Here is a 27,660-nt window from a genome sequence, read left to right as displayed (position 1 = left end):
CATCAAGGGAATTATTCCTTGCTTGTAACAGCGTACAAAATGTAAAGAGCTCATTAACATTGAAAACAGTCCCATCATAAACTTCCCACTCTCTTTATTTTGTATCAGGTGGGATAATTGATTCTCTCCAAATTCATTGCTGTAGCAATGAATTTGGAAAGAAGGTACCATATTTTACCGAATAGTGGCAATTTACATCAAATTACAGGTAGATAAAAGGGCCACTTAAACTCACACACGCCTTATTTTTCATCAATCACAAGAAAAAGAAAGAAGTGAGTGGTTTGCACGGGCTGTTTTTCTCCCATGCTCTTGTGTGCTTTGTCCTCTTTTGATGCTTCATGATTTGTTTCTGTGTTCTAATCTTGGTCAAGTCAATAATATTCTTTGTTGCCTGAAATTGTGTGTCGGGAACCCCCCCACACAAAAAAGGACTTCTCCTTTTGTCCAAAATATCTGTCTATTGTGATGTTTTACTTTGGCGAAGACCCACAGATAAAGTAATGATTAGATGTTGTTTCCTGCCCACAATTACTTTTCGTTACAATGGGTCAAACTGCTGGAAGTAAAAAAAAAAAACAAGCGAGAGAGCGGAAAGTGAACAAGTGCAGATGGATTACAAGAGAGTAAATTTGAAGGTCCCACAAGTCCTGATAAATGCGTATGTGGCTTGGAGACTCACTGTTGTCAGCCGCATCTCAGTAAATGCATCTGAAGTAATTAGTCTAGAGTGTATATATATATATATATATATATATATATATATATATATATATATATATATATATATATATATATATATATATATATATATATATATATATATATATATATGGATGACCTCACTCCTCTCTTATCAGTGTCACATTGTCTCCTTGGAGGGAGCCTGTTCATTACATCCACCACGATTTGTTTGAAACAAAACGGCAAGCAGTGCCATTTCTTACATCTTATAATTTATCTACTGTAGTGTATAGCTCCAAAGATTTAGCCCAACACATCTGTTTTCATGATGAACATCCACTCTAGCATTGTTGGAGCCAATCAGTGACAATTTCAACTGTGTCTTAATGTAAATGGGGACTGCATGAAAGTATTTTTATTGTTTTAATTTCACACATATATTTGACAGGATCTGATGCACTATGCTGTCTTGTAAATATATTTCCTCTTTCAACATTATATCCCTGACCTCTGGACCCAATACTGATTTTAAGCTTTCCAAATGAGAATGTTTTTTTTTCTATTCCTCCAATGCGTGATTTACTTCACCCTCCACTCCCTTGTCACCACTAAACATGACAGCTCGTATGACCTTCGCAAGGGATTATACTGGACTATGTACAGATAAAAGTAAATAAATAGCCTTTTAATCCAAACATGGGGTGAAAAGTTGAATGTTCAAGTCTCCACACGGATAGTGGGTGTTCTATGTTTGAGTAAAGCCTAATTCGATCACTGTGCTTTATATGGTGCCTGGTGTGTTTGTAATTTCAGCCATGCATGCAAGGTGTATTTTTTTTCAACAAGCAATTTCGGCCGTTGTTTACATAAACAGCAATTTAAAAAAGGCCCTCATTCCCTTCAAATATGGCACAATGAGTGTCTTGGAAGCAGGCATTTCTTTGTGGAAAAGAATGCAGCAATGTGGCTGGTGGTTCAACGGGCGACGGCTTTGGACTTCATGTATCTCTCCACACCACCAATCATTCACATGCCCCCCTTAACAGCCGGATGCCATCAATCAATCCATCCCTCCATCCATCCATTTTTCGATCCACTTATCTTCACAAGTGTTGCAGGGCGCGTTGGAGCCTATCCCAGCTGTCTTTGGGCAGTACACCCTGCACTGGTTACCAGGGTTACCAGCTATACGCATGGCACACATAGACGAATGACCATCCGTGCTCACACCTATACCCTGAGACAATTTAGACTAGTGTTCCATTAACCTTTACGTGCATGTTTTTTTTGCAATGTTGGGTGAAAGATCTTGGACAAAACCCATACAGGCACAGGGTAAACATGCATACCCTACACAGGAAGACCAGAAACTGAATCAAATCCTGCACCTCTGCACTGTGAGTCCAACGTGATCGCCGGTTGACGACCGGGCTGCGTTTCATGCCCACTATGTGGGATTACTAAAATATATAACAATTTTCAAGAATAATTTGACTAATATGGTCTACTGTGATGGTGAGGATGTAATGCCTGCTGTTCATATTTCTAAATGAAATATGAGGACATACACATGCATGTCCGGACACTCAAAATTGGACTGTCTGTGCCACGGTAAAATTAACCCAAATAACTTTGGACCAGAGGTTTACCTATTGCATCGTACATGTGGTTTCAGCAGGCATATAATTTTGATGACTTTTTGCCACCAAACTACTAGGTGTGCCAGGCTCTTTGTCAAAAGACACACCCTCGCTATTTTGGAACACTGAGCTTGGTGAAATGATGGTCTCCCACATTCCCTCAGCAGATGCAAAAGGGCCTGCACCTGCATGAAAATGAGAATATATCTCTGGGTGCTGCCTTCTTTTAAAAACAGAGCTCTGAGGTTTATTCGTGAGATGTCATTGACTCCGAATCAGTACTTTCTTACTTTTCAACCTCTGCAAATTTTGTGCAGGTAAGCACTTCATAAATGCATAGATTGATGTATTTTATACGGCCAAAATATGCACACAAGATTAGGTTGGTATAATGAGATGCAATACAATAACTGTTTCAACAATGTTTAAAAAGGTGTAAATGATTACATTTCACTTTCACTGTCCAATACCTCAGATTTACGCAATTTATGATAAGCAGGTCTCGATATTAGACATTGAATTCATTGACCATTGATAATGACGACAGTCATGCCCAAATTATGAAATTATTATTTTTCGACCATGGTTATGTTTCTGATCGGTATGAGTGTGAGTGGCACCTGTGGGTGAAAAAATTAAAAGGAAATCAATTTCAATCATAATGACAAAGAAAATTGTGTGAACACCAGCAGTGTTTGAGGTCACATAGATTCGTTGAATTACGGGTGAATGTCAACACTTTAACGTTTCCACGTATTTGTCTTCTGCTTCAGATTTTTCAGTCAGGTTTTATTTGCAAAAAAAAATGTGCCCATTAAATGCATATAAAATAACTTTTTTTTATTTCTGCATTTTTTTTCTCCTTTGGTTTTAAGCTTCCGATTTCCCTGAAAGGATTTTCATTTCATTAAGTTGCCATGCGTTTAGTGGCTGTATTACCCTACACAATTTCCCATCGTTTGCATGGATGGACATTTTCACATTCCAGTGGGAGCGGAAGATTACACGTGTAAGAGTGGGGACATTTTTGGCTTGTTTTTACGTAATAGTTTTCGAGTGGCATTAAACTGTCCGATCCAGAAATAACCCGAAATCAAGTGGTACTTTCATATCTTTCCTCGGCTTAGTTGTGTTTTACAAACACTTTTCTTCTTTTTGAAAGTTTACGCAGAATAAAGAAAAAAAGAAAAGACAAAAATTATTCTGCTCAGTGACAGCGTCTGAATCAAAAATTCTCTGGCCGAGTTAAACAAATGAGCCTGTTTTATGTACTGCCAGAATTCAATCGAGTCTCTACTGTTATCCCGGGATTGTACTTGACACATTTATTTCCCTATACAGCACACCCGAGACAATCAAAACCAAACATTATCATTCAAAATATGATCATAATGCTCCATGCTAACATGCAGAAAGTGTGGAGAGTTGTGACATCATAATTCCAGAGTTTTATGCATTGTGCATAATACGTCTGTGTAAGCTCTCAGTCGTACAGGAGTGGTCCATCGATGAGAAGGTTTCTTCAGCCGTCATCTGTACAAATTTGAAGGTTTCGGACGTTTCGCCTCCTATCCAAGAGGCTTCGTCAGCGAACTAAAGTCTGACTGGTCGTATCGGCCCTATTTATATATCCCTAATGTCCAGCCACGGCGGCGCCGGACACAGCTATGATAGGTCCCTACTCTCAGGTTGGGGGGAGCAGAGGACCACTCCCCAGTCGTTAGTCAGGAATGTAGGAACAATCAGTGGGGCCACAGGGAGTGGTCGTCTGCTCCCCCCAACCTGAGAGTAGGGACCTATCATAGCTGTGTCCGGCGCCGCCATGGCTGGACATTAGGGATATATAAATAGGGCCGATACGACCAGTCAGACTTTAGTTCGCTGACGAAGCCTCTTGGATAGGAGGCGAAACGTCCGAAACCTTAAAATTTGTACAGATGACGGCTGAAGAAACCTTCTCATCGATTGTGCATAATATTTAAAGGTCCGTTCCAATTACATCTGCAAAGGATGAACCCAGGTCCCCCTAATTGATAGCTGTTTCCTGATAGGAAGAGTTTAATATCCTAGATGCACACAATTATCCTTTTAATTAGGAATAATGGGTTAGCGAACGCTGATAAATTAAGCTAAATACCATGTGTAGACATATCGAAGCTCGTCAGGATGGAAACAGCTCTGTCAGGAAATACCATCAAAGCACGTGTCTGAATGTTCTGCATTAGATGCGGTAGAATTTTAAAAACAGAGAATTATGAGGAAAAACACGAAACAATTGAACATAGAAGCACATCTGTTGTGTAATGCGGCATTTATATCGTGACCCTATAATGTACACTGTTTACTGCCAATATGCTACGCTACGTCAAATATGACTCCGAAACCAAAAGTATTTCAACCTTTGGAGGAAATCGAATTACACATGGCCAATGGGTGCCCGGCTGAAGGGTGCAATGATGTATCACAAACATTGGATGCCAGTTAAAGTGTGCAATGGGTAAACTGATAAAAAGTGCAGCTAATTATGAGCAAGCCGCTAATTTGGCCCGCAGGCTGGAATCAGATTGTGAACTGAATCGTCACTGTCATTGCGAGGCCGAACTTGCATTAGACGTTTAATTGACTTCTACGAGTTTACTAAACGGGTGACAGATTTTTAGAACCATTTGTTTAAAACAACTTAAATGAGAAGAGTAGGTCTGATCTCTGCTTTACTTTTGATGGGGCACTATTGTTTTGCATGGACCCGTCTTGTTTGCCATTCACATTTTCCATCAAAGGAAGGGAGAGAATAATATTCTACGCCTAATCTACGGCACTAAGATATGGGCCATTTGGAAGAGGAAAAAGTGCAGTCCCAGGACTTGTGGAGGAGCTGCGTTCAAATTATAAAGGCTCAATACAGTTCAAGATGCATTGAGCCTTAAATTAGCTTTGAATTGGAGTTTATGTGAGTACTCACATTTGGCTGTCAGAAGTGTAAGAACAGAACTGTGAGTGTTTATTTGCTTAATATCTGTGTCTTTGCTTTACTCTCAAATTCGACGTGTCTGTTAATAACGTTACCTTATATAAATGCAAGGTGGGCAGTGAGTCGGCAACTTGGTTCTCGCCTCATTGTTGTAGCTCAGAGAATGACTGCATGGGGCCCATTTTTGCCTTAATGAAGTTGCCGACCCTCTGTAAGGTGACACTTTTATATGACCCAAAGGATTGATGCACGCTGGCTCCCAGACTCTAATTCAATATGGGAGGGACAGCTCAAAATCCACTCTCAGCATGTTGAATGCGCTAACTAGCTAAAAAATGAGCTGTATCATCTATACATAAAAATTCTGACAGTGTCAGTTTTATTATGTATTATTATTGGATTGTTGTTGTTGGCCTGGTAGCCAAGTGATTGGCACACTGAGTTCATACTGCAGATATACCAGGTTCAATTCTAGCACTGGCCCTCCTATGTGGCGTTTGCATGTTCTCCCCATACCTGTGTCAGTTTTTTTTTTCCTTTTTTTCCGGGAACAACGGTTTCCACCCCCATTCCAAAACCTGCGTGGAAGGTTAATAATCTTTCTGTATAATTGTGGATAGAAATGTGTGTTTGTTTGTTTGTTTGTTTTTATGGGGTGGGGGCATGAGCCTTGCGATTAGATGGCAACTAGTTCAGGGTACACCTACCTACTACCCAGTGCCTCCTGGGATAGGCCTCAGCATGTCTCGTGACCCTTGTGAGGACAAGCAGATCAGAAAATGTATGAATATATGGGTTTACAATGACATTTTTCTCATGAGATAAAAAAATATAACATCATTTAATTATGCCACCTAATAAAAACTCACTTTTTGAAATAATGATGCAGACAAACTAAGATCATATGACATAAATAATTTCTAATGTAGACGCTGGACCCGCCCTACTGTAATATGAAATGGTGTATAAAATGTGTCGTTGGAAGGATACGTCATGCCGTCATAACCATGGACACTGCCATCTTGAGTGTGTGCTAATCAGAGGGAAATGCTCAAAATGATTGAACTGACCAGTTTTGACGATTATCAAAATAAAAAAATTACACCACGCCTGATTATATTTTATCTCGTGCTATACATAAATAAATATCACGACAAATCACAAATCTCTTCACGGAGCGTCTGTGAAACCTTTTGTGCAAAAAAAGCAAAGAGTCAGCCGCGGGTGAAAAACAAAACACAACCTTTTATTATTTAAAGAATTCTTGTGCAAATATGCAAAATCGTTCTGTGCGGGAGCATGAAACAGAGGCCTGGAGGAATGACGCCACTGTCCCTCACATTGCCGAGGAAACAGAAGACCGGCAGGCTTTTTGTTGCCTAGATGTACACTGTTTAACATTCTAATTATCTGGCCTGACAGGCTTTATTGCTGAGGCTCACACCAGACTCATTCCACATGTGATGCCAGACTTGGGATAATGAGATAAGATTGCTTTGGAGCTTATAGCCTTGATGATATGTTTCCTCGTTCAGTCTTTTCTTTTCCTGTTTGTCTTGTCTATACATGCAATCTGGCCATTGTAATTAGGTTAAATTTATTTATTGTAATATATCCGTTTGATCGGATTTACATGGTCTTCTGAAAAAGAGTAGTGTGTTTTGAGGCGTGTCATACTGACAGTGACTAAAAAAATAAACATTGTTTGTGAGAGTGTTCATTAAATATTAAATACAGAAAAGCCAGTCTGTGATAGAAAGTCTTTTTTTCAGTCTAATTAAGCTACAGGGAATTTGCTGCTTATTGTAGGTAAACAGACTGTCCTGGGAATACCAATGGAAATTAACTGCTCCACTAATGCTTTCCTCATTATCAGATGAAATGAAAAATTTAGCACCAAATTTCAATTTGTCAAAGGCTGACACTTGGCGGGTCAAACCCGGAGAAGAATATGGCTTTGTTTCATTTGCGTTTGAATTCGTAAAATCAGTTAATAATGTGTTTTGAAGTGCTCTCAACTATTTTTTATATTGTGTTTATCTCCAGCCATTGAGGTGAACCTGCAGAAAGCTTTGGCTGAGGCATCCGAGACCTGTACCCAAGAGTGTCTGATACTGGGCCACTCCGACACCTGCTGGATGCCACCAACCCTGACCCAATTCCAGAGTCCGACAAGCAGAAGCCCCGCCTCCACTCCGACCTCCGCTGCCATCTCCGGTACGCTCCCCGCCTTTGGCTTCCAGCAAAGCAACGCACTGGGGGTCAAGGTGAACATGGGCAGCCTCGTCGCCATGGATGGCCGGCACACATTGGGAAGATCTGTGCCAAAAAAGGACGAGCTGAACAAAGGGCTCAACAGGCCGCAATCTTACAACACATTGGACAGACACTGCAATGAGAAGGACGACACGGTCAAGGTCATCCCCCTAGCGAGCTTCTCATCTCCTGGAAAGCAGACAGTGACCGGCGCTGGTAGTAGTGCATTCCGACATGAGCATCAGCTGTAAAAACATTGGCCTGACATCTTGTACATGTGACTCCATTCAATATTTTTTTCAAAACTTCATTATCTACATTAATGCAAAACTGTGCAAATATGCATAATTTGACTAAATATGACTAGCTCAATTTTACAAACACCTAACAAATGGATTTCATTGTGCTTATGAGACAGTATCATATTACTTATTGTTGAGTCAGTCTGAATGCTCAAACCTTTTACCCTTATTGTCTCTGATGTATGAAAAGCATATCATGGCCCTGAGTAGTTTGAAGACCACCAACAAACCCTAAAACAGTCCTTAGATTGCTCATCAGATAACTGTTGTTTACAGCAAGATTTTAAACGGTGAGAACATTTTATTTCACAATGATAACAAAAGTGGTAGACTCATCTCTGTCTGAATGAATTCAAATTCAATGTTATTTCTTGGTGCCCCGCAATAATGTTGGGTGGCAGCAGAGTAAGCAGTTTATGGAAAATCCTGTAAACTAACAAAGATACAACAGCGTACATCAAGTCATCTTGGACAATAAGCATAACACTTCAGTAAAGTTTCATAACAAGGACAAAATATGTCTGTATTTTAGTATCCAGTATGTGCTTCGTAATGGAGTGGGATAGGATCAGGAATGACTACATTAGAGGGATAACTCATATTAGAGGCTTTGGAGAGAAAGTCAGAGATGCCAGACTGAGTGTCACGTTTTGCGAGGTGGTGATGGCGGGTTCGGATCCCAAAAAGCAGGCAGGAGAGAGCAGGTTGTTGTTTGACAAATTGTATTAAAATAAAGTCAGCAGGAACAAAATGTAAAACATCAAAATGATCTGAATGGAAAAAATACAAAGTAGCAAAAGAAAACCAAGTGTAAAAGTCCGCCAAGGTTAAACAAACACGTACACAATGCATGCTGCAACCAAGCAGCAAACAAACAATGAATCGGCACCGGATGGTCGTGCCGGGTGTTCTTTTAAATGTCAATGATTAAACGACCAACACCTGCGAGGCTGCAGGCAGGGCTGACGTCGCTACCCGCTGGTCGCCAATCTGATCGGGACGACCAGCACCTGTGCAGGTGCAGGCGGGGCCGACAGCGCCCCCCGTTGGTCGCCAACCAGATCATAACAGTACCCCCCCTTCAAGGGGCTGCTTCCAGAAGTCCCAACAGTCTCCCAAAAGGTCCACTCGCCAGGGAACGGTCGGTGGAGAGGGCAACCGCTGCCTCTCCAGCACACGACGGGCGGCGGCCTGATGGGAACGGGACTCGGCCTGGGGTGGACGAAGACGCGGCACGGATCGTCGTGGGCGTGAGTGCGATCCCTCTCGCACGTTCACGCGACGGCGCATGGCTCTGCGTGGACGTCGACTGCCAGGCGCAGAATGGCACCCCGTACGGCCGTATGGGACCAGGTCTCGGCCGGACGCCGACGTGGGCGTGAACTGCCCGGCTCCGGGGGAACGAGACGGGTCCAGAGCCGCTCCGGGATCCAGCGGTGAGTGGGGTCTCGGACTGACGTTGACGCGAACGTTGCACGGCTCGTCGTGGATGAGACTCAATTCGTCATGCACGACGACAGCGTGGCTGGACGTGGGCGTGCAATGCCAGTCACCCAGTGTCACCCTGGACGGCCACCTGGAAGGAGGTCTCGGCCGGACGTTTACGTGGACGTTGCGGCTCGTCGAGTGACGCAATTCAAACGCGACGAGGCTTGCGCTAACGTGGACGTAGCATGGTCAGGCACGGGGTGGAAATGAGACGGGTCCGATGTACCTGCGGGATCCGATAGTTGGCCGATTCATTCTGTCACGTTTTGCGAGGTGGTGATGGCGGGTTCGGATCCCAAAAAGCAGGCAGGAGAGAGCAGGTTGTTGTTTGACAAATTGTATTAAAATAAAGTCAGCAGGAACAAAATGTAAAACATCAAAATGATCTGAATGGAAAAAATACAAAGTAGCAAAAGAAAACCAAGTGTAAAAGTCCGCCAAGGTTAAACAAACACGTACACAATGCATGCTGCAACCAAGCAGCAAACAAACAATGAATCGGCACCGGATGGTCGTGCCGGGTGTTCTTTTAAATGTCAATGATTAAACGACCAACACCTGCGAGGCTGCAGGCAGGGCTGACGTCGCTACCCGCTGGTCGCCAATCTGATCGGGACGACCAGCACCTGTGCAGGTGCAGGCGGGGCCGACAGCGCCCCCCGTTGGTCGCCAACCAGATCATAACACTGAGATGGTTTGGACATGTCCAGAGGAGAGAGAACGAGTATATCGGGAGAAGGATGCTGAGCCTTGAACTGCTAGGCAGGAGACCGAGAGGAAGACCGGAGATGAGATTTATGGATGCGGTCAAAGAGGACATGAAGGTAGCTGGTGTGAGAGAAGAGGATGCACAAAACCGGGATAGATGGAGGACATTGATTCGCTGTGGCGACCCCTGAAGGGAAAAGCCGAAAGGAAACGAAGAAGAAGAATGGAGTGGGACAGTGTACTATATTTCTTCTTGTGCTCATCTTGTCTAGGACACGGTTGCTCATGCAGAAACAAATGCAAATACACTATGTTGAGTAAGCTAATTTAGGCTAAATGCTAATTAGGGGCCCAAGGCGGTGATTCTATTTGAGATCTAGCGAAATATTACTCTGTATAATGTGCAGCATAAACTCCTTTGGTGGTGGAAGATGTTTCGTTTGTCTTGCCTGAACATGTTTCAGAAGTCTATTTTGGTCATGGGGGACTGTGGAAAGATTTTTTTTTTGAGGGGGGGCATATTTGAGAAGCATAACTAGGCCAACGGTAGACAGCTCTGGTAATATTTCTTTAATTCTTTGCACCAACGACTGGTAAAACCAAAAACACCAACACAAACATGCACAAGATGTTTCCTATATGCTGTATGCTTCCAGCTCGATTAAGAAAGGGCTCACTATTAAGTCGTCTCATTATCTTGCCTTGAAAAGTGCATAGGATGCTCTTTGGAAAGGCTGAACAACCCCCCACCACCCTCCAGCTCCTCATCCACCCCAGCTTTCTTTTGTTACACTATGTTGCTGCTCAGAATCAGCCACATCATACCAAATCATTGGGCCACTTGTGAAATTCTTCGTCTAATTACTTTGATGTGCGATGTTGCTAGCTACCCTTAGCCCTTAGCTACCATAGCTGGTCATGGATACATACTCCTAAATTAAATACTACTTTAGATTACTTTTCCTTCTTTTTGCAGCCATATGTACCACGATATTACCCTTGACCCTAAAAGAGAAAATGTAATGTGGGCCTCTCAGTGACACTTGAGACAATTCAAAGCACCTCCAAATTGCCTCTGTAAACTGGACTGGTAGTGATATGTGTTCCAACATTATTTTGTGCTGGAACAGTTGTGTGCAGTATCATCTATTGCACCGACATTATGTGTATGTGGTAACCACTAACACCCAAGCCAGTTTTCTAAATTACCAAGTATATGATTTATGATTCATTTCCCTGCACCATCGTACAAATTGGGAGCAGCCTTGCATCTATAATGTATCAAGGCATTTTTGGGGGGAGTGAGTGCAAAAAAGATGTTTGAATGCAGGCCGGCTTTACCCTTCTCTTTTAAGATTGTCATCGGTCAAACATGTGATTCTTGTAAATACGTTTCATGTGACATTCAAGCAAATGATCACCTAACACCCGCGTCATTGACAGGGAAATGAGTTGTTCAATTATACCTGAAGGTATTCTGAAAATGAATGCATTCTAAAAATTGATAGTCAATCTTTCTCGAAACAACAATTGATGAGCTCCCTGTTTCTAGCTTGCCAGATTTACTTTCCCCAAACACTATTCATCTCATTTATTTGCAATTGGAAACTGAAATGTTCATAAATGGTATGAACATATTCAGTCAAAAGGAGCACATATCATTGGAAACATGCCACTTGTTGACTGAATTTGTACTGAAAAGAGCCGTTTTAATCTATGTTTACAGATTGTCAGCATTCAGAGGCAAGACATTAGACAATAATTATGGCTTTTATAACAATTTAGGAGAAAAAGAGGGACATGCATTATAGTTGTACTGTTTGCGAGATGTCAGTGGTAATTGTGCCCACGCCCATATCACACGGAGAGAATATTCATGGAAATAAAGCACTCTCACAATGTCATAAGAAATTTTCCTGATAGAAATAATTTATCCAAACACAAATGTACCATATTCACAATGAATCAGTAGAATATAAAATATTTTATCTTAACCGTGTATTCACTAGGCCCTAGTGACAAACTGACACCCGAGTGACGAGGGTATCAGTTTGGACTCTAAAATGACTACTTGTGCCACACAAGTAGTCATTTTATACATCGGACATACTCTGTACATCGGACCTCTTTTTCTTATCAACAAAAAGTAAATCTAGAATGAAAAATAACCTTTTATTATATTTCATATCGCCTCAAATACCGAGTTAAAATGGTGAGTAATCATAGACCATTGACCAAATGACTCAACACTCGGTGGATTGTCCTTGTTTTTTTTTGTTTTTTTCAAATTCACTGCTCGAAAAACTTCAAAATCACGACAAATGGAGAGCAGAAAAGTTAATCAGGCCTTTCTTCAGTTTAGACAAATGAGTTTCACGCTCAACCTGCAGCATCATTTGCATGAACTCTAAACTCTTACAATGTGTTTTAGCTCTTGACTGTATTGTTGATGCATTCATTAGATTTAGTGTTAGTATTAATGTTATCTGCTCTACCTGTGAGTCTTATGAAATTAAATAAATATTAAATCAATGTGAAATGGAGAACACACATTCAAATGTTGTAATGTTTGTATACAACTCGGGCCTCCAAGTTTACACAAATGTTCAAATATCCTTTGAGAAAACACTGTAAACACCTTGTACATAGCACCACAAGAACAATATCACAAATGGACTCAACTACAAAAGCTGGAGGCAAGTCACTGCAATGTGGAAACGGGAAAATGGGGTATGAAGAAACTAAACGAAAAGATGACATGACAATCTCTGCTGTCATGAAAATGGGTCCACATAACAATATTGTGTATGAGTGTGGATGTGTGTGCGTGTGTGTGTGTGTGTGTGTGTGTGTGTGTGTGTGTGTGTGTGTGTGTGTGTGCGTGCGTGTATGTGTGTGTGTGTGTGTGTGTGTGTGTGTGTGTATGCTCGTGTGTATTTGTATCTTCTTATGGGCAAATTGGCACATAACTTTTGCCGCAATATCGTATGTACATCACACATGTATCTTGTATAAAGTCTATATCTGAATATATATGCTTGTGAATTAGTTACCAGTGGTTGAAGCAATGTTTGCTTTGAGGGAGCTTCAGTGCTTGCCAAAAAATCTGTATTGGTCACTTAAATCTATACATCTGTGTTGTTATGCTTTTGTATGCTATACCATTTAATACTACCAACATTAGTTCCATACAGCAAACTGTTGTTTTTTTTTTGTTTTTGTTTTTTGGTCTTTGAATTTTAACTGCGACATTAAATATTGAGTCTCTCAAGCGTACAGAGATTACACTGGTCATTTTTGCCTAAACTGTGGAATCGACCATGTTCAAAAGGCTGATAATGCGCCATCGCTTGGATTTTGAATGGATGTTATTAATATTGTTCATGTGAGTACATTGCCAGAATCAAGCTTTCACCATCATTTAAGTACTATACAGGTAAGCACCCTTATTCGTCAAGTAGGTGCTTTAAATTGCTATTCGGACATTGGAAATTGTCAATACAATAACATTTGGGATGTTTGATAGGCCATCGCTTGGATTTTAAATGGATGTTATTAATATTGTTCATGTGAGTACAATGAATCCATTGCCAGAATCAAGTTTTCACCATCATTTAAGTACTATACTGGTAAGCCCCCTTATTCGTCAAGTAGGTGCTTTAAGTTGCCATTCGGACATTGAAAATTATTAATACAATAACATTTGGGATGTTTGATAGGGGGAAGCATGTCAGTGAGGATAAACTAGGTACAAAAAGCTTAAGACTCATGGACAGACAAAAAAAAAGAACAGTGATTCAATTCAGTGCGGAGACCCCAAGGTCGTGAGCCTCAGTGAGAAATTGAATGTTATATTTTCGATTTTTGCATACATATTAGTAGAAAACTCAATTGTTAAAGTATCTGCATTACCAAGTACTGCATTGTCTTCTTGTCCATGCCCACAATAGAAATGGGTTTAAGTGTGGACCTGATCTTCCCAAAGTTTTGATCGTTTTGAAGACCGAATCACTACTGAGGCAGTACTCAACCAAATTTTCCACCATCCCCTCTGTGCTCCATCTCGTTTCAATCCGTAATATATCCCACACCACTGTAACATCACGAGAGACTTGACTCAAATTGTATGATCCAGTGTCCCTGACGTAAGAGGTATACACAGAGAACGAAAACAAAGAGAAGTCAATACCAGATGTCCATCAATATTTTTGACCGCAAAATCTCTCCAAATGGACATGCTGTGATTTGTATTCATCACGCAAAATACATGAAAGTTTGAATGGAAGTTGTATGTCACTTTGAGCAACTAAACATTCAATACAGCAAGCACGAGCACAGAGAGCAATCGAGTACACCGGCTATAATTCTCGGGTGTCTTACATTAATTAAAATTGCATGTACAAGATCAGAAAGTGAGGCTGACTGCACCTCTTTTTCTAGAAGTGCATCCATCCATGTGATAGTGAACACCAACTTCTGTTGAGGCCTCCTCAATCCCTCACGGATATGCATAGGTTGTGCACTCAAATGAGCTCTTTGCAAGTGAACTTCAAGCTTTACACAAGCAAGCCCCATTCCGACTCCTAACAAGAGTCAAGGCATCCCCTCTGTAACAGGCCAAAGCCTTTACCAGGCTGTCAACTTGCCATATTATGAGCATATGTTCAGTCCCCGAACTCCCAGGGAGACCCGTCTGTGACCTGTTCCATTAGTTCTCCACAGTAATTGGCTAATAGTGTGACAGGGGCAGTGCCAAGTGTGTCGACGCTGTCAAAACACATGCATACCCAACAAGAGTAATCTGCATTTACGGCAAAACTGCATCTTTGGACAGAAAGGACTGTGTGGGTCGCAGCTTAGTCACAGATTGTTTCTGATCCCCATACAACCTCCCTCCCCGCCATTCCCATCTGCTAACAAGCAAACTTATTGTAAACCCACTTTGTTCTCAAGGTGTCATCTGTTAAGGAATCAGGAGACCATATCGAGCTTGTCAAACATTGCGCTAATTTCCAATTGTAATTAAACTTGCCATCAGGTACCTTGAGGCTGTTTAGTCAACAGCAAGATACTAATTACAAAACTGACCTTTGGAATAATATCCAGTGAATAATTCATCATTGAGAACATTGCTTCTGAGACATTTCGAGAACATCCATGGGATGGCTGAGTGTACGCACCTGCTGAACTTCCCAATGAAATGCTTAATCCTGTCAAATAAAAGAAGCTCATCAGACGGTCAAAACTGTATGAAACGACCTTCACAAGCATAAGTGAAGAATTGCATGATGTTTGAAAGGCATAACAGATATTCCACTCTTCAATCAAAAATGTACAAAAGGATAGAACTGCAGACATGGAGTAAAATATTTTGACTGGTCAATATGTTTGAACAATGTTAAAGGCTAAACACGACAAACGTGTTTCATATTTTATTATGTCAAAATGCACAATGCCTGAAAATGTATTTAAATAGGTTCCGAACATACTTGCAAATATTGTAGATCCATATGTCTATCCAGTTTCTAAGTTTCTACTTATCCACAAGGGTCTGAAGACTTTCTCAGCCGTCTCCAGGCACTAGGCAGGACATAACCTGAACTGGTTTCCAGACAATCCCAGGGCACACAGACAAACGTCCTTTTGCACTAACAATAACACGAAATAACCCAGAAAACAGATGAACCACCATTAGTCATTACCTGAGCAATTAGACACTGAGATGTCCATTTCTGTTGACAGCAAATGGTGAAATGGCCGCCCCTTAAAACAGATTAAAAATGTGTAGGTTTTGCTGCTTAATTTAGGGAAAGGGAAGAGCATATTTCACTTGATTCGCCCTTGCCCTATGCCAGGATACAAAAATATATCTTAGGAAGAATAATATGACAAACGGACCATCAGACTAAACATGAGCACTGTTGACAGAAGTAGAAGTCGTCCTATCTGTTGTGATTAGTTATTTTATTGTTTCACGAAAACACAACCTCTGAGGACATAATCTTGAATTGCTTGAGCTTTAAAATAGCAGATCAATCAGAACAAAAGCTGGGTCTTCCTAACACACTTTTTGAGACTTTGTCGAGCTATTCATTTTCTGGCAGTAGTAGGTTACTGGTGATTGCCCCTGGGGAGGAAAATCTTGGAAGTTTGATTTTCATCAGCGTGAACCCAAATTATAACATCACATTTTAGGATAATTGTCAATTTGGAGCATTCACCTTGTTTTTAGAATCATGAGGGAACTAACCCTCTGCCAGCTAAGAAAATTAGACTGTACCTCTTAATTGGGACCACTCCATCAATAGTTTGCTACCACCATCCTGGCACTATACCTTGTTGTACAATTGAAATGTACTATGAAAAACATATCCAAAAATTTCCCTTTGAAGCAGTTATTCTCAAATAGGAGGTGCAGGTGGGTTCAGGGCGGGGTGATGCAATACTATAGTGGGTTTGTTCACTGCAGCAGGTGTCACTGACGATCTCATTTTATTCTCATGATGACCATTATATTTTTTTAAGGAAAATTGATGTCATTCAGATCTTTTTACTGAATAAAATTTTGGATTTATTAATGGCAATGTAGTTATCCTTTGTTCTAAGATTTCCAATTGATTTTTTTACCTTAACAACTTTGTACAATACAAGACAATACATCCCGATTTATATTGCGCTTTCACAACAGCAAAAGCTGTAACACAGAGTTTAACAAAACAATTAACAAAGTTTAATAATAAACACAACTCATAACCTAAAGTTAAGACTGTACTTTTGTCCTGAAGTGTGAAAAAAGACAGCTTGGATAGGCTCCAGTATACCTGCAAACCGAGAAAGGATAAGCAGTGTAGAAGCTGTGTGGATTAACCCCAAAATTATATTAGATTTGAATAATTATTTCCCTTGACCAGTGATCAATTAAAAATAGTAATGTATTATGTTTATGAGGTTGTTTTTGAGAGTTTGAAAAATTACGACATACACAGAAAACAAAAGGTAAATAGTAACAGGGTGACTAAATCTTTTGAACGATTTTAAAGAGATAATTATGCATGAAGTCCTGAACCAATTTTAGCAGAATCTATTTTGTCCTAAATTGGAATGAAAGGGAGGTTACTTTTCAGTCTGCTCAGCCAATCGACTAACTTGGCGTTCTGTTTACTTTACATAAACTCTTCACATTATTTCCTGTGAGGCTGGTGCCTATGAAATCAAATAACATTTGGCCTCAAGTGGTACTGCATTTATTGTATTAATGTATAACATTTCAATAAAGAACAACAACATTAATATTTTATTTCTTCCCTTAATTATCACATTAATTATTTCAATTAATTAATAATAACAGCCGCTCCTTTTGTTTTCCACTCAAGGCTTTCCTGCCAGGATAAACAATAGTTCCATTTAAAGTGATGTATCAGCTAGAATGGATCATGTAACTAGCGCTTATCCTCAGACTTTTTGGAGTAGAGAAAAACATCAAGGAAATGCTTTTATGGAGAACTATCCTTTCAATTGTACAAAAAAAAACATCAGACGACAGTCATTGTGTCTGACAAGCCTGTTCTTCTCATAAATGCAGACACACGCACACACACACACACACACACACAGACACACACACACACACACACACACACACACACACACACACACACACACACACACACACACACACACACACACACACACACACACACACACACACACACAGTTTTATGCAATATCAATGTAGGTAGCAAATCCCTGAAGCTCTTCCTCAACGGACTTTATTGTCAGTTTCTGCAATGGTGAGACGCCTCTCCTTCCGCTTTGAAAACATGAAGATCAAACAAAGAAATGACGCATCTTGTGTGTTGTGTTTGTGTTCTGAGAATATGCAATCATTTTCACGGTTGGAGGTTTTATTTGGGATTTTATTGTGGCTACATGATTGACTAAAAAAACAATAGCACTCGTAATCATCCATACGACAATCTGTTTATAGTCTAGTAAAGTCTTCATAGTCGATATTGAGGTTTTAGTGAAATAAGATCATTAGACAAATGTGTTGACAAGTTCAAAGTCAAAGTCAGAGTCAGCTTTATTGTCAAATATGCTAATATGCATGACATACAGCACAAATTAAATTAATGTCCTCTCGGACCCAGCGTGCAAGGCACGAATAACGTGCCTAAAAATACAACAGACAATACATGTCTGTTGTCAACAGACAAGATAAAATTGACAACAGACAATACATGTAATTTCTGAATGTAAAGTGAGGTAGTGTCGTATGTAAAGTGAGGTAGTGACGTATGTAACATGAGGTAGTGACGTATATAAATGTAGTAATGCAAAAACAAACACCAAGAAAGGGTTGAAGTGGTTGAAGTGACGTCTTGCAGAAAAAAATGAAAAAGAACGAAAAAATAGAGTTCAGGATGATAGTACAGCTTGTAGCATGTCCTCAGACTTCGGTGAGTGTGGCAGTGGGAAGGGGCAGGGCGGGCAGGACTGGGAGGGAGTTGAGTCTCCGGACTGCCTGGTGGCAGAAACTGTCCTTGAGCCTGCTGGTCTTGGCTCGGAGACTCCGCAGTCTCCTACCCGATGGCAGCAGGCTGAAGAGGCTGTGGGAGCGGTGGGTGGGATCGCCAGCGATACTGATGGCTCTGCGGGTGAGGCAGGTGTTATAAATGTCCTGAAGGGGGGGAAGAGAGACACCGATGACCTTCTCAGCTGTCCTCACGATGGGCTGCAGAGTCTTACGGCAGGACACGGTGCAGGCGTCGTACCACATGGTGATACAGCTGGTCAGGATGCTCTCGATGGTACCGCGGAAGAAGGAGGTCGTGATGGAGGTTGGGGCTCCAACGCTTTTGAGCTTGGGGAAGAAGTACAGGCGCTGGTGGGATTTCTTGGCCAGTGATGACGTGTTGTAGCTCCAGGACAGGTCTTCGGATATGTGCACTCCCAGGAACTTGGTGCTGCTCACTCTCTCCACTGCAGCACCGTCAATGGTTAGTAGAGCATGCTGGGGCCGCTCTCCTGAAGTCCACAACAATCTCCTTCATCTTCTCCACATTCAGACGGAGATTGTTGTCCTTGCACCACATGCCAAGGCGGCTGACCTCGTAGGCTGTCTCCTCATCATTGTTGATGAGGCCCACCACAGTTGTGTCATCCACAAACTTTATGAAGAGGGTGGAGCTGGGTGATAATGGTGTGTCTTAATTTATTATTTACAATGGGACGAGCCCCCAATTGTAACCAGCCTCAGGCCGAGGGCAACCTCTCCACAAACTTCAACTCATCCAGAATTCTTCAGCCCGGATCATCACCAGAACCTCATCCTTTCACCACATCACTCCCGTCCTCCAAGAGCTCCACTGGCTCCCGGTCAAATATAGAATCAACTTTCAAATTATTCTTTATACATTTAAAGCTATCCATAACCTTGCCCCTATACTTATCTGACCTTCTTTAAATTCTATTCTCTCTCGTTCCCTCAGATCCTCTTCCTCCCTCCACCTCTGTGTGCCCCCCCCTGCCTGTCTCAGCACGATGGGGGACGTCGATTCTCTTCCCACCTTCAAATCCCATCTCAAAACCCACCTACAGTATTTAGAATCACATTTTCTGTGAAGTGTTTTCTTTTGTTTCTATTTATAACTGTATTTTATTTATTGTATTCTATTTGTTATTGTATTTTATTTATTATAGTACCTATGCTTGTCTGTGACTGTAAAGTGTACTTGACAGCTTTCAAAGGCGCTTAAAATGAAATGTATTATTATTATTATTATTATTATTATTATTATTATTATTATTATTATTATTATTATTATTATTATTATGAACATCAATGATGTCTCTCTGTGTCTTTGTGTGGTCATATTATTATTATGGTATTTTGTTTTCCCAAGATGGCGGCGCGTGAACACGCAGTGGCTCCCCTCTCCCGGCAAATTGCCGTTTTCATGTGTATTATGTTTGTTAGTCATTATAAGTGCCTTGCATGATGGGTCCGAGAGGACAGTAATTTCACCTGTGCTGTATGTCATGCATATTAGCATATTTGACAATAATGCTGACTTTGACTTTGAATGATCACAGGCAGCACTGTAAGACCACACTCCTTATATATTCACAGGTCTCCTACGATACAAACACATGAGAAAATGAAGCGAACGTGAACTTTGCAGAACTCTGCCCGAGCACAGGGAAGTAAGAAGAGAATTTATGTATCAGGAATGGGAGGCAGGATTTTCGATGTGACCACCTCCTTTTCATTATGCCTCTTAATTATGGTATTTATCTACAATACAGTACAATAAAATACATATTGATTTATATAGTGCTTTAACAACAGCTGAAGTAGTCACAAAGCGCTTAACATATGTAATTTCCAATTCCATTTTCTATCTGAACAATGCTGCCACACATTGGGGAGAACAAGACGTCCCGCCATTACATTGCAATTGGAGAACAGTGGAGAGGCAGTCAACACATGTGAAAGGAATTCTAGAACATTGAATATGAAGTTTCACTCAACAATTTCTTTTCTGCCACATTGTTGTGTTAAAAGCTTTGCAAACCTCTAAAGATGGAGGACACTGATTTCCTGTGGTGACCCCTTGAAGGCAAAAGCCGAAAGGAAAAGAAGATATTGTCTTATTTCACAACAGATACTAGCCCTGACTATGTCATAAATATAATTTTCTGAATCAATATTATTACAAAATGATGTGATGAAATACAAGACAAAATGTTCATTTTGATGGCAAAAATAACACTGGATCATATTGGATTTTATATAACAAAAACACAATGTACACAAAGAAAACTCCAGCCATGCGCAGTTTGACTGCGCTTTGGCCATATTTATGCTGTGACTGAAACATCAAGAAACAAAAAGAGAAGATTTTGAGAGCTCACCCAAAAAGTTGAAATAATGTTTAGCGTCTGTGAGTATTGTTGTTCTTGTTGTTTCTACTTTTGTTGACCTTTGTGTTCAATTTGACTCAAAGGGGATTTAGTTCTATTTGTTATTTACGTCAATGGCATTTTGATGATGTGTGAACACTAAGTTTGTGGATATTAAGTCAATGCTGTGTTCTCTGAAACACACAAAAAGTTTGTTTTCTTCATTTTATGTTTAGTTTGACAGAGAATTTCAGCCAGGAGCTAGTGGCAAAATACAATTTGAAGCCTGTTTTATGATGAATTGTTCACTCTGTATGAAATGGTCTCGTTTTATCAATCTGAGTTCATTGCCAGTGCTTATATCACACATTTTTACTTGCAAGTCAAAATGAATAAGAATAATTTATTTGATGTAATTTTTTTCTGAAAAACTTATGTATCTTGAGGCACCAGTGCATGAGAACACAAGTGGGATCGAATCTGCGAAATCTGAACAACAGACAGTATGTTAGCTACTTAGCATGCACCGCGTTGCTGCCACTGCACCTTCGTTAAAATAATTTGGAAGAATCTGTAATGTTTTTATGTGTAGTAATTGGGTCAAAATCCATAAAGTGTTTGCTTAGTACTTTTAATGTATTTTCAAAACAGCATTATTCTCGCAAATCAACGCTGACTTGCAAGAACATCAATTGAACAATGGCTAGCAACAATGATGGCAGGAAGAAAAGCAAGCCACAAGAAGGAAAAATCAATATTGCAATTATGGGTGCAGATAATGGACATCAAGGTGTTATTTGGAGTGACTGAGAAGAAGTAGTGACATAAAGCCAATTCGAATAGACCATGCATTTCATTGTCTCACATATAATACACGTGAAATAGATTTATTGTCAGCGGGCTCAAGACAAAACATTTTTGTTGGCTTTCCTTGTATTTATTTATTTATTTATTTATTTATTTGTTTATTTGTTTGTTTGGTCTACAATGGAATACGCCTTGCTGAGAACTTTCATGACCTCAGGTTTGTTCCCATCACAAGAAAAAATACTCCACAGAACAAAACATTTACAATCAAACAGGAATTAAGTTGACATTTGAGTAGAATCTCGGTGGCCCGGTAGTCAAGTGGTTAGCACACTGACTTCACAGTACAGAAGTTGCGAGTTCGATTCCCACTCTGACCTCCATGGGTGGACTTTGTATGTTCTCCCCGGGACCTGATCCTCCGGTTTCCTTCCACACTCCAAAAACAAGCATGGTTGATCGTTTCTGTGTGCCCTGCGATTGGCTGGCAACCAATTCAGGGTGTACCCTGCCTTGTGCCTGATAGCTGGCATAAGCTTCAGAACCCCCGCGACCATCATGAGGATAAAGTGGTCCAGAAGATAAATGAATAAATGTATCCGAATAGAATGTAGAAAATGAATACTGTATGTCTGTTTCAACATCCGGACTACAGTCGCTCCCCAGCTTACAAACATTCGTGTTACGACAAGTGCCTTGTATGATGGGTCCGAGAAGATAGTAATTTCATCTGTGTTGTATGTCATGCATATTAGCATATTTGACAATAATACTGACTTTGACTTTGACTTTCAATGATCACAGGCATTCTTATGGGCATTTTTACATTTATCGAGCATTCTGAGCTCCTTCCTCCACCAGCGAGGTCACCTTTAGCTCTGGCAGGCTTCACAGGTGGGTCAGAGATGGGAATTTGATAACTCGAGGGAGTATAGAGAGCAGACATTTGACAAGCATGACGGGTTCTGACAGTTCTCATGGGACACTGATTAATAACTGACACCCCTGTTGCATACTTCAAATGGAATGCAAATTCAACTCGAGGTAAAAATTACTCTTCTTTCACCAGCAATTGGATGCAGAAAGTACCACACGAAACGAAAACATGATCACTATTTGTTTCCGCTGAAACAACGTGCCAGAGAAAAGCCCGAGAGTGAAAATGATTGAAAATGACCAGCAGGAAATCTTTCTAATTTGTTCTAACAAACTGAGATTAAGCAATGAGTCTGCGGACATTGACAGTTAGAGGTTATACCTTGAATTAAAAAGTCCCCCCTCTCCCCCGTGCCGGCTTGCTCACTTCTGCAACACATGTCATTGTACTGTATTGAAAATTAATTTTTATTCGGAATGTCTCCAATAGTCAAAGACCTTTATTATCTTCGGGAGTCTGATAAGGTTCTACTCGAAAAGTTGAAAATCTTTCACTTTAGCTAAGGCTGGATGACTTGAAAAATCTACAGGAATTCATCGGTTGAAATTCTCCAAGGTTCTGCAGGAATATAATCGGTTCGAGTTACTGTAGTTAAATCGACAAATGGTTTCTCACAGAGCATATGATGAGCGATCATTAAGGGTGGTTGCATGAAATCGTAGACTTTTGCTTAATTTGTCAGAAAATTCAGCATTCTTTTTTTTCTTTTGAATAATCAGCAATTATCTTTTTATTTATGGTGTGATGTGACATTTGTGTTAAATAATACAGTGAGCCCTCAATTTACGAACACCTTATATTACGAACTTTTCATCATACGAACGTCAAATTTATGAAAATTATAACTTATAATAAGCACTATTTTCATAATACACACCCACCACGGCTGGTCCATCAAGCACATGACCTTCGGATCTGGCAGAGTGATCTTCGGCAAAAGCACACGACCGAACAGCGCTCCAGCCGGCGCTACTTTCCACACCCCCTCTCATTGAATGCACACATCGAACGCCTACTTGGAGCTTTTTGCTGATAATTTTATGATGATGGGACCAAAAAAAAACCACCACAGGCTCGTCGTGTTCAGCCTAGGAAGACACAAAGTCGCTGAGAAGAAGGAGATAATTGAAAAACACGAATGAGGTGTGCGTTTGTGTGATTTAGGGGCCGAGCACGGCTATGCTAAGTCAACCATTGCTACCATTCTCCGGAACAGAAAAGCCATCAAAGGTGCGTCTGTTGCAAAAGGTGTTTCCGTGCTCTCAAAGCGACGGTCTCGGGCAATCGAAGAAGTTGAAAAACTTCTGTTAATTTGGATTAACGAAAAGCAGCTATCCGGCGACAGCGTGAGTAAAGCTATTTTATGCGAGAAAGCACGGCTAATTCACGCCGATATCGCCATGCGCCAACCTGGAAGTTCGGCGCTTATTGAGGATTTTAAAGCCAGTAACAGAACATCTGAGGAGGAGATGGCTGCAGCATCAAGTGAGCTCATGAAGGCAATGTTGGCAAAGTGGAATGATGTGCAGGCTTTTACCAAACAGTTCCATTCAGAAAAGACTGTGGCTATGACAATCATCAACATGATGAACAATAATGTGATGCCTCAGCTTCGTAAGACCTTACAAGTCAGAAAGCAACTTGTGTCAATTAAGAGGTTTTTAAATCAGCAAAAATGATGAGGAGAGTCTCCAAAGAAAAAAGAAGAGAAGCCACACCAGAGGTTAAGTTACCAACTGTTCTTATGGAAGGTGACATCCATCAATGACCATCAAAAAGGTAAATAAAACTTTATTTTACAGCACAGTTTATTTCTTTAATTACAGTCCTCGTGTAATGGGCATCTCTTTCCAAACAGCAATTTCCTTTGACCTTCGACCTCCAGCACCATTCCATCAAGCCATCAATGACCTTCATAAAGGTAAATAAAATGACTTTATTTTATATCACAGTTTATTTCTTTAATTACAGTCCTTATGGAATGTGACTCTTTCCAAACAGCAATTCCCTTTGACCTCGGACCTCCAACACCATTCCATCAAGCCATCAATGACCATCACAAATGTAAATAAAGTGACTGCATGATACAATGCAGTGTATTTCTTTCATTACAATACAATAGCACATTTATTATACATAGAATAAGGTACGTCTGTGTAAGCTCTCAGTCGTAAGGGAATGGTCCATCAATGAGAAGGTTTCTTCAGCCGTCATCTGTACAAATTTGAAGGTTTCGGACGTTTCGCCTCCTATCCAAGAGGCTTCGTCAGCGAACTAAAGTCTGACTGGTCGTATCGGCCCTATTTATATATCCCTAATGTCCAGACATGGATTTTAAGGTAAAAATCTTAGCGAAAGAACATAGATGGTTAGAAAGGGGGGTAAAACAAGCGATTCTTATAAAACAACAAAATCCTTCATTAAACCGATCTGGTGGGGTGAGGTTCAATTTGGATCGTTCATACAATAGCCTGCTTAGGCAAAACAGGTTAAGAAACATTTGTAATGCTGATGAGGTGATACCGGTGGGAGTGGGGCAAATGGGCCAGTCGTTAGTCAGGAATGTAGGAACAATCAGTGGGGCCACAGGGAGTGGTCCTCTGCTCCCCCCAACCTGAAAGTAGGGACCTATCACAGCTGTGTCCGGCGCCGCCATTTCTGGACATGAGGGATATATAAATAGGGGCGATACGACCAGTCAGACTTTAGTTCGCTGACGAAGCCTCTTGGATAAGAGGCGAAACGTCCGAAACCTTCAAATTTGTACAGATGACGGCTGAAGAAACCTTCTCATCGATAGAATAAGGTATGCTGTGTGTAGTTTTAAGGCTTATTTAGTTGAAAAGTTTATTTTATGGAAACCCGGGAACGGATTATTCCCATTTTAATGGTTTCCTATGGGATTTTTTTTTTAGATACACACTTTTCGCCTTACACACTCTGTCTGGGAACCAATTAAGTTCGTAAGTTGAGGTCTCACTGAATTGGGGTGCACAGGCCCAACACAGTTTGGGAATTACTGTCAAGTGGTTAAAAATACAGTTTCAATGCCTCACTATTCTGATAAAAATAAGTTTGCAAATGAAACTGATTGAAATACCAAACGTAGAGACGATAGCGTCAATACAGCATGTTACACAGTCGCGGGGACCTTCCGTAATCAGAGAGTTCTTGATGAAACCAGCAACTTGCTGGGGGAGAATAGGGGGTGCTCTGACTTATATCTGTGAAATGTGAACAAACAGACCTTTCCAGGTGGTTTGAGTGATTGCCTAATCCCCTGTAGCGGGATGATTACAGAGCAAGGTCAGTTGGAAGGCTCGCTCTGATTTGAGTGTTGTCTATGGTCGGAGACTCTCTCAAGCCTCTGATGCCATTAGATGGACAGAGATTCACTCAGAGAGTTTTTTTTTCTCACTTGAACCAATCCTGTCCAAATGGAATGACTGCACTGATGTTCAGGCTCACTTTGAGACATGCTGACAGAATAAAAAGAAAAAAAACCCAAACAAATAATCGGACTTGGAGAGCAAAAACAGTCAGAGGTCACAATCAAGCCAAAATGTCAATAGTCTGAAAAAGTGTATAACATTGTAATAGTCTACAATATCTTTATGTATAATAGTTTTTACTTTCTTTTTAGCACAATCATCATTATAATGTGCACTAAACCCCATTTCAGGACCATTATTTTCCGATTTTCTGACGACAGGTTAACTACGTCTGTGTAAGCTCTCAGTGGTACAGGAGGTTTAAGGTTTCTTAAAATGTGTATCTGTACTTGGATTACAAAGGAGTACAGATGACGACTGAAGAAACCTTTTCATCGACTGGTTAACTAGTTAGCACATTGGCAGTGTTTGAAATAGCATCTGCCCGGTGGTCCGGGGCGTACAACTTTTATGTCGGGCTTTCAAAACGTCTGAGCCCAGGTGGCCGACAACTTCTTCAAGAAAAAAAAGTTGTTGTTTTTTTTTAAATCAAACGTTTGTTTCATTCACTCAAGCAAAAGCTACAAGCAGACCGCTAGAAGCCACGTGGACTCCGTAGCGGCTTCCAAAACTCTCAAGTACACTTTTCAGTCAAGGTGTAGTCCGAAGCATGAAACAGGTGGCTTTGGACTACACAGTGACTGAAAAGTTGTCACGTCCACTCGAGGGACAAGGGAAGGCGGAAAGGGTATGATCCAAAATGCACGGTGAGACAGAGTTCCAATCAAGAGTCTTTTACTGAGACATGCAATAATCAAACAAACAAAGAGGTAACAAATGAGGGCAATAAACGATCAGACCTGGTGGTGTGGTAGTAGCGGGGAACTTCCTGAAATACTCCGACAAAGACAGTAAGGTAGGAGTGGCTTTTATAGCCAGAAGGCACAATCAAGGGAATCAAGAACAGTTGCAGGAGCCCGGTGAGTCAGGAAGGGAGGGGCCGTCTCCAAGGAGCAGCGGAGGAGGAGACAGGAGGGGAGGGGCGCGCTCTGGACGGCGACGACGATGTGACAAAAGTGTACTTGAGAGTTTTGAAAGCCGCTTAGAAGGAGTAGTCCATGTGACTTTAAGCAGGCAACGCAATTCAAACATTGCCTGCCTGCAGCAGCTCCTGTATTTTGTATTTTGTTTTTCTACTTTCATTCCTTTCAGAATTTTACTGCTGTGAAATGTACATTTCTCCAGTGCAAGACTAATAAAAGCAAATCCAATCCAAACATTGCATTGTGCACCATGACGACAAACGACAACTGGAGCAAAATCTTCAGCAAGGGATAGTTACCATAAATTAAGCAAGGGAGCATTTGTGGTAGGTACTTCCTTAACTTAAAAAAAAATCCTTTATACTTCGCAACAATGTTTTGTTTTGTTTTTTTCTTAGTTTTTGCGATTAGTTGTCTTATTTTGTTTCAAGTTGTGAAAAATGGGGCAGACAAGTTTATGGCCGGGCAGGCAACTTTTCAGAGTTGTC

At 40.8% G+C, this 27,660-nt stretch overlaps 1 protein-coding gene and 1 long non-coding RNA gene across 3 annotated transcripts in view; one reads left to right on the top strand and one right to left on the bottom strand.

The window, feature by feature from the left end:
* The window catches only part of pcdh11 (protocadherin 11), a 184,346-nt gene extending 167,793 nt beyond the window's left edge, over positions 1-16,553 (top strand). For both annotated transcript variants that reach the window (XM_088988516.1, XM_088988506.1), the window contains one exon: positions 7,342-16,553. In XM_088988516.1, coding sequence (XP_088844642.1) covers positions 7,342-7,802 — 461 coding nt within the window. In that variant the 3' untranslated portion in view covers positions 7,803-16,553. The remainder of the gene's footprint in view (positions 1-7,341) is intronic.
* The window catches only part of LOC148901512 (uncharacterized), a 48,169-nt gene extending 21,120 nt beyond the window's left edge, over positions 1-27,049 (bottom strand). The window contains exon 1 of the long non-coding RNA XR_016113646.1: positions 26,990-27,049. This is a non-coding gene — a long non-coding RNA (uncharacterized LOC148901512). The remainder of the gene's footprint in view (positions 1-26,989) is intronic.
* Positions 27,050-27,660: the final 611 nt, after the last annotated feature.

This window comes from Hippocampus bargibanti, linkage group LG02, assembly GCF_051943395.1.
Source record: "Hippocampus bargibanti isolate YZ-2025 linkage group LG02, ASM5194339v1, whole genome shotgun sequence".
NCBI classification, from domain to species: Eukaryota; Metazoa; Chordata; class Actinopteri; order Syngnathiformes; family Syngnathidae; genus Hippocampus; species Hippocampus bargibanti.
Note: the sequence above shows the minus strand (reverse complement) of the source record. Positions and strands in the feature narration are given on the sequence as shown.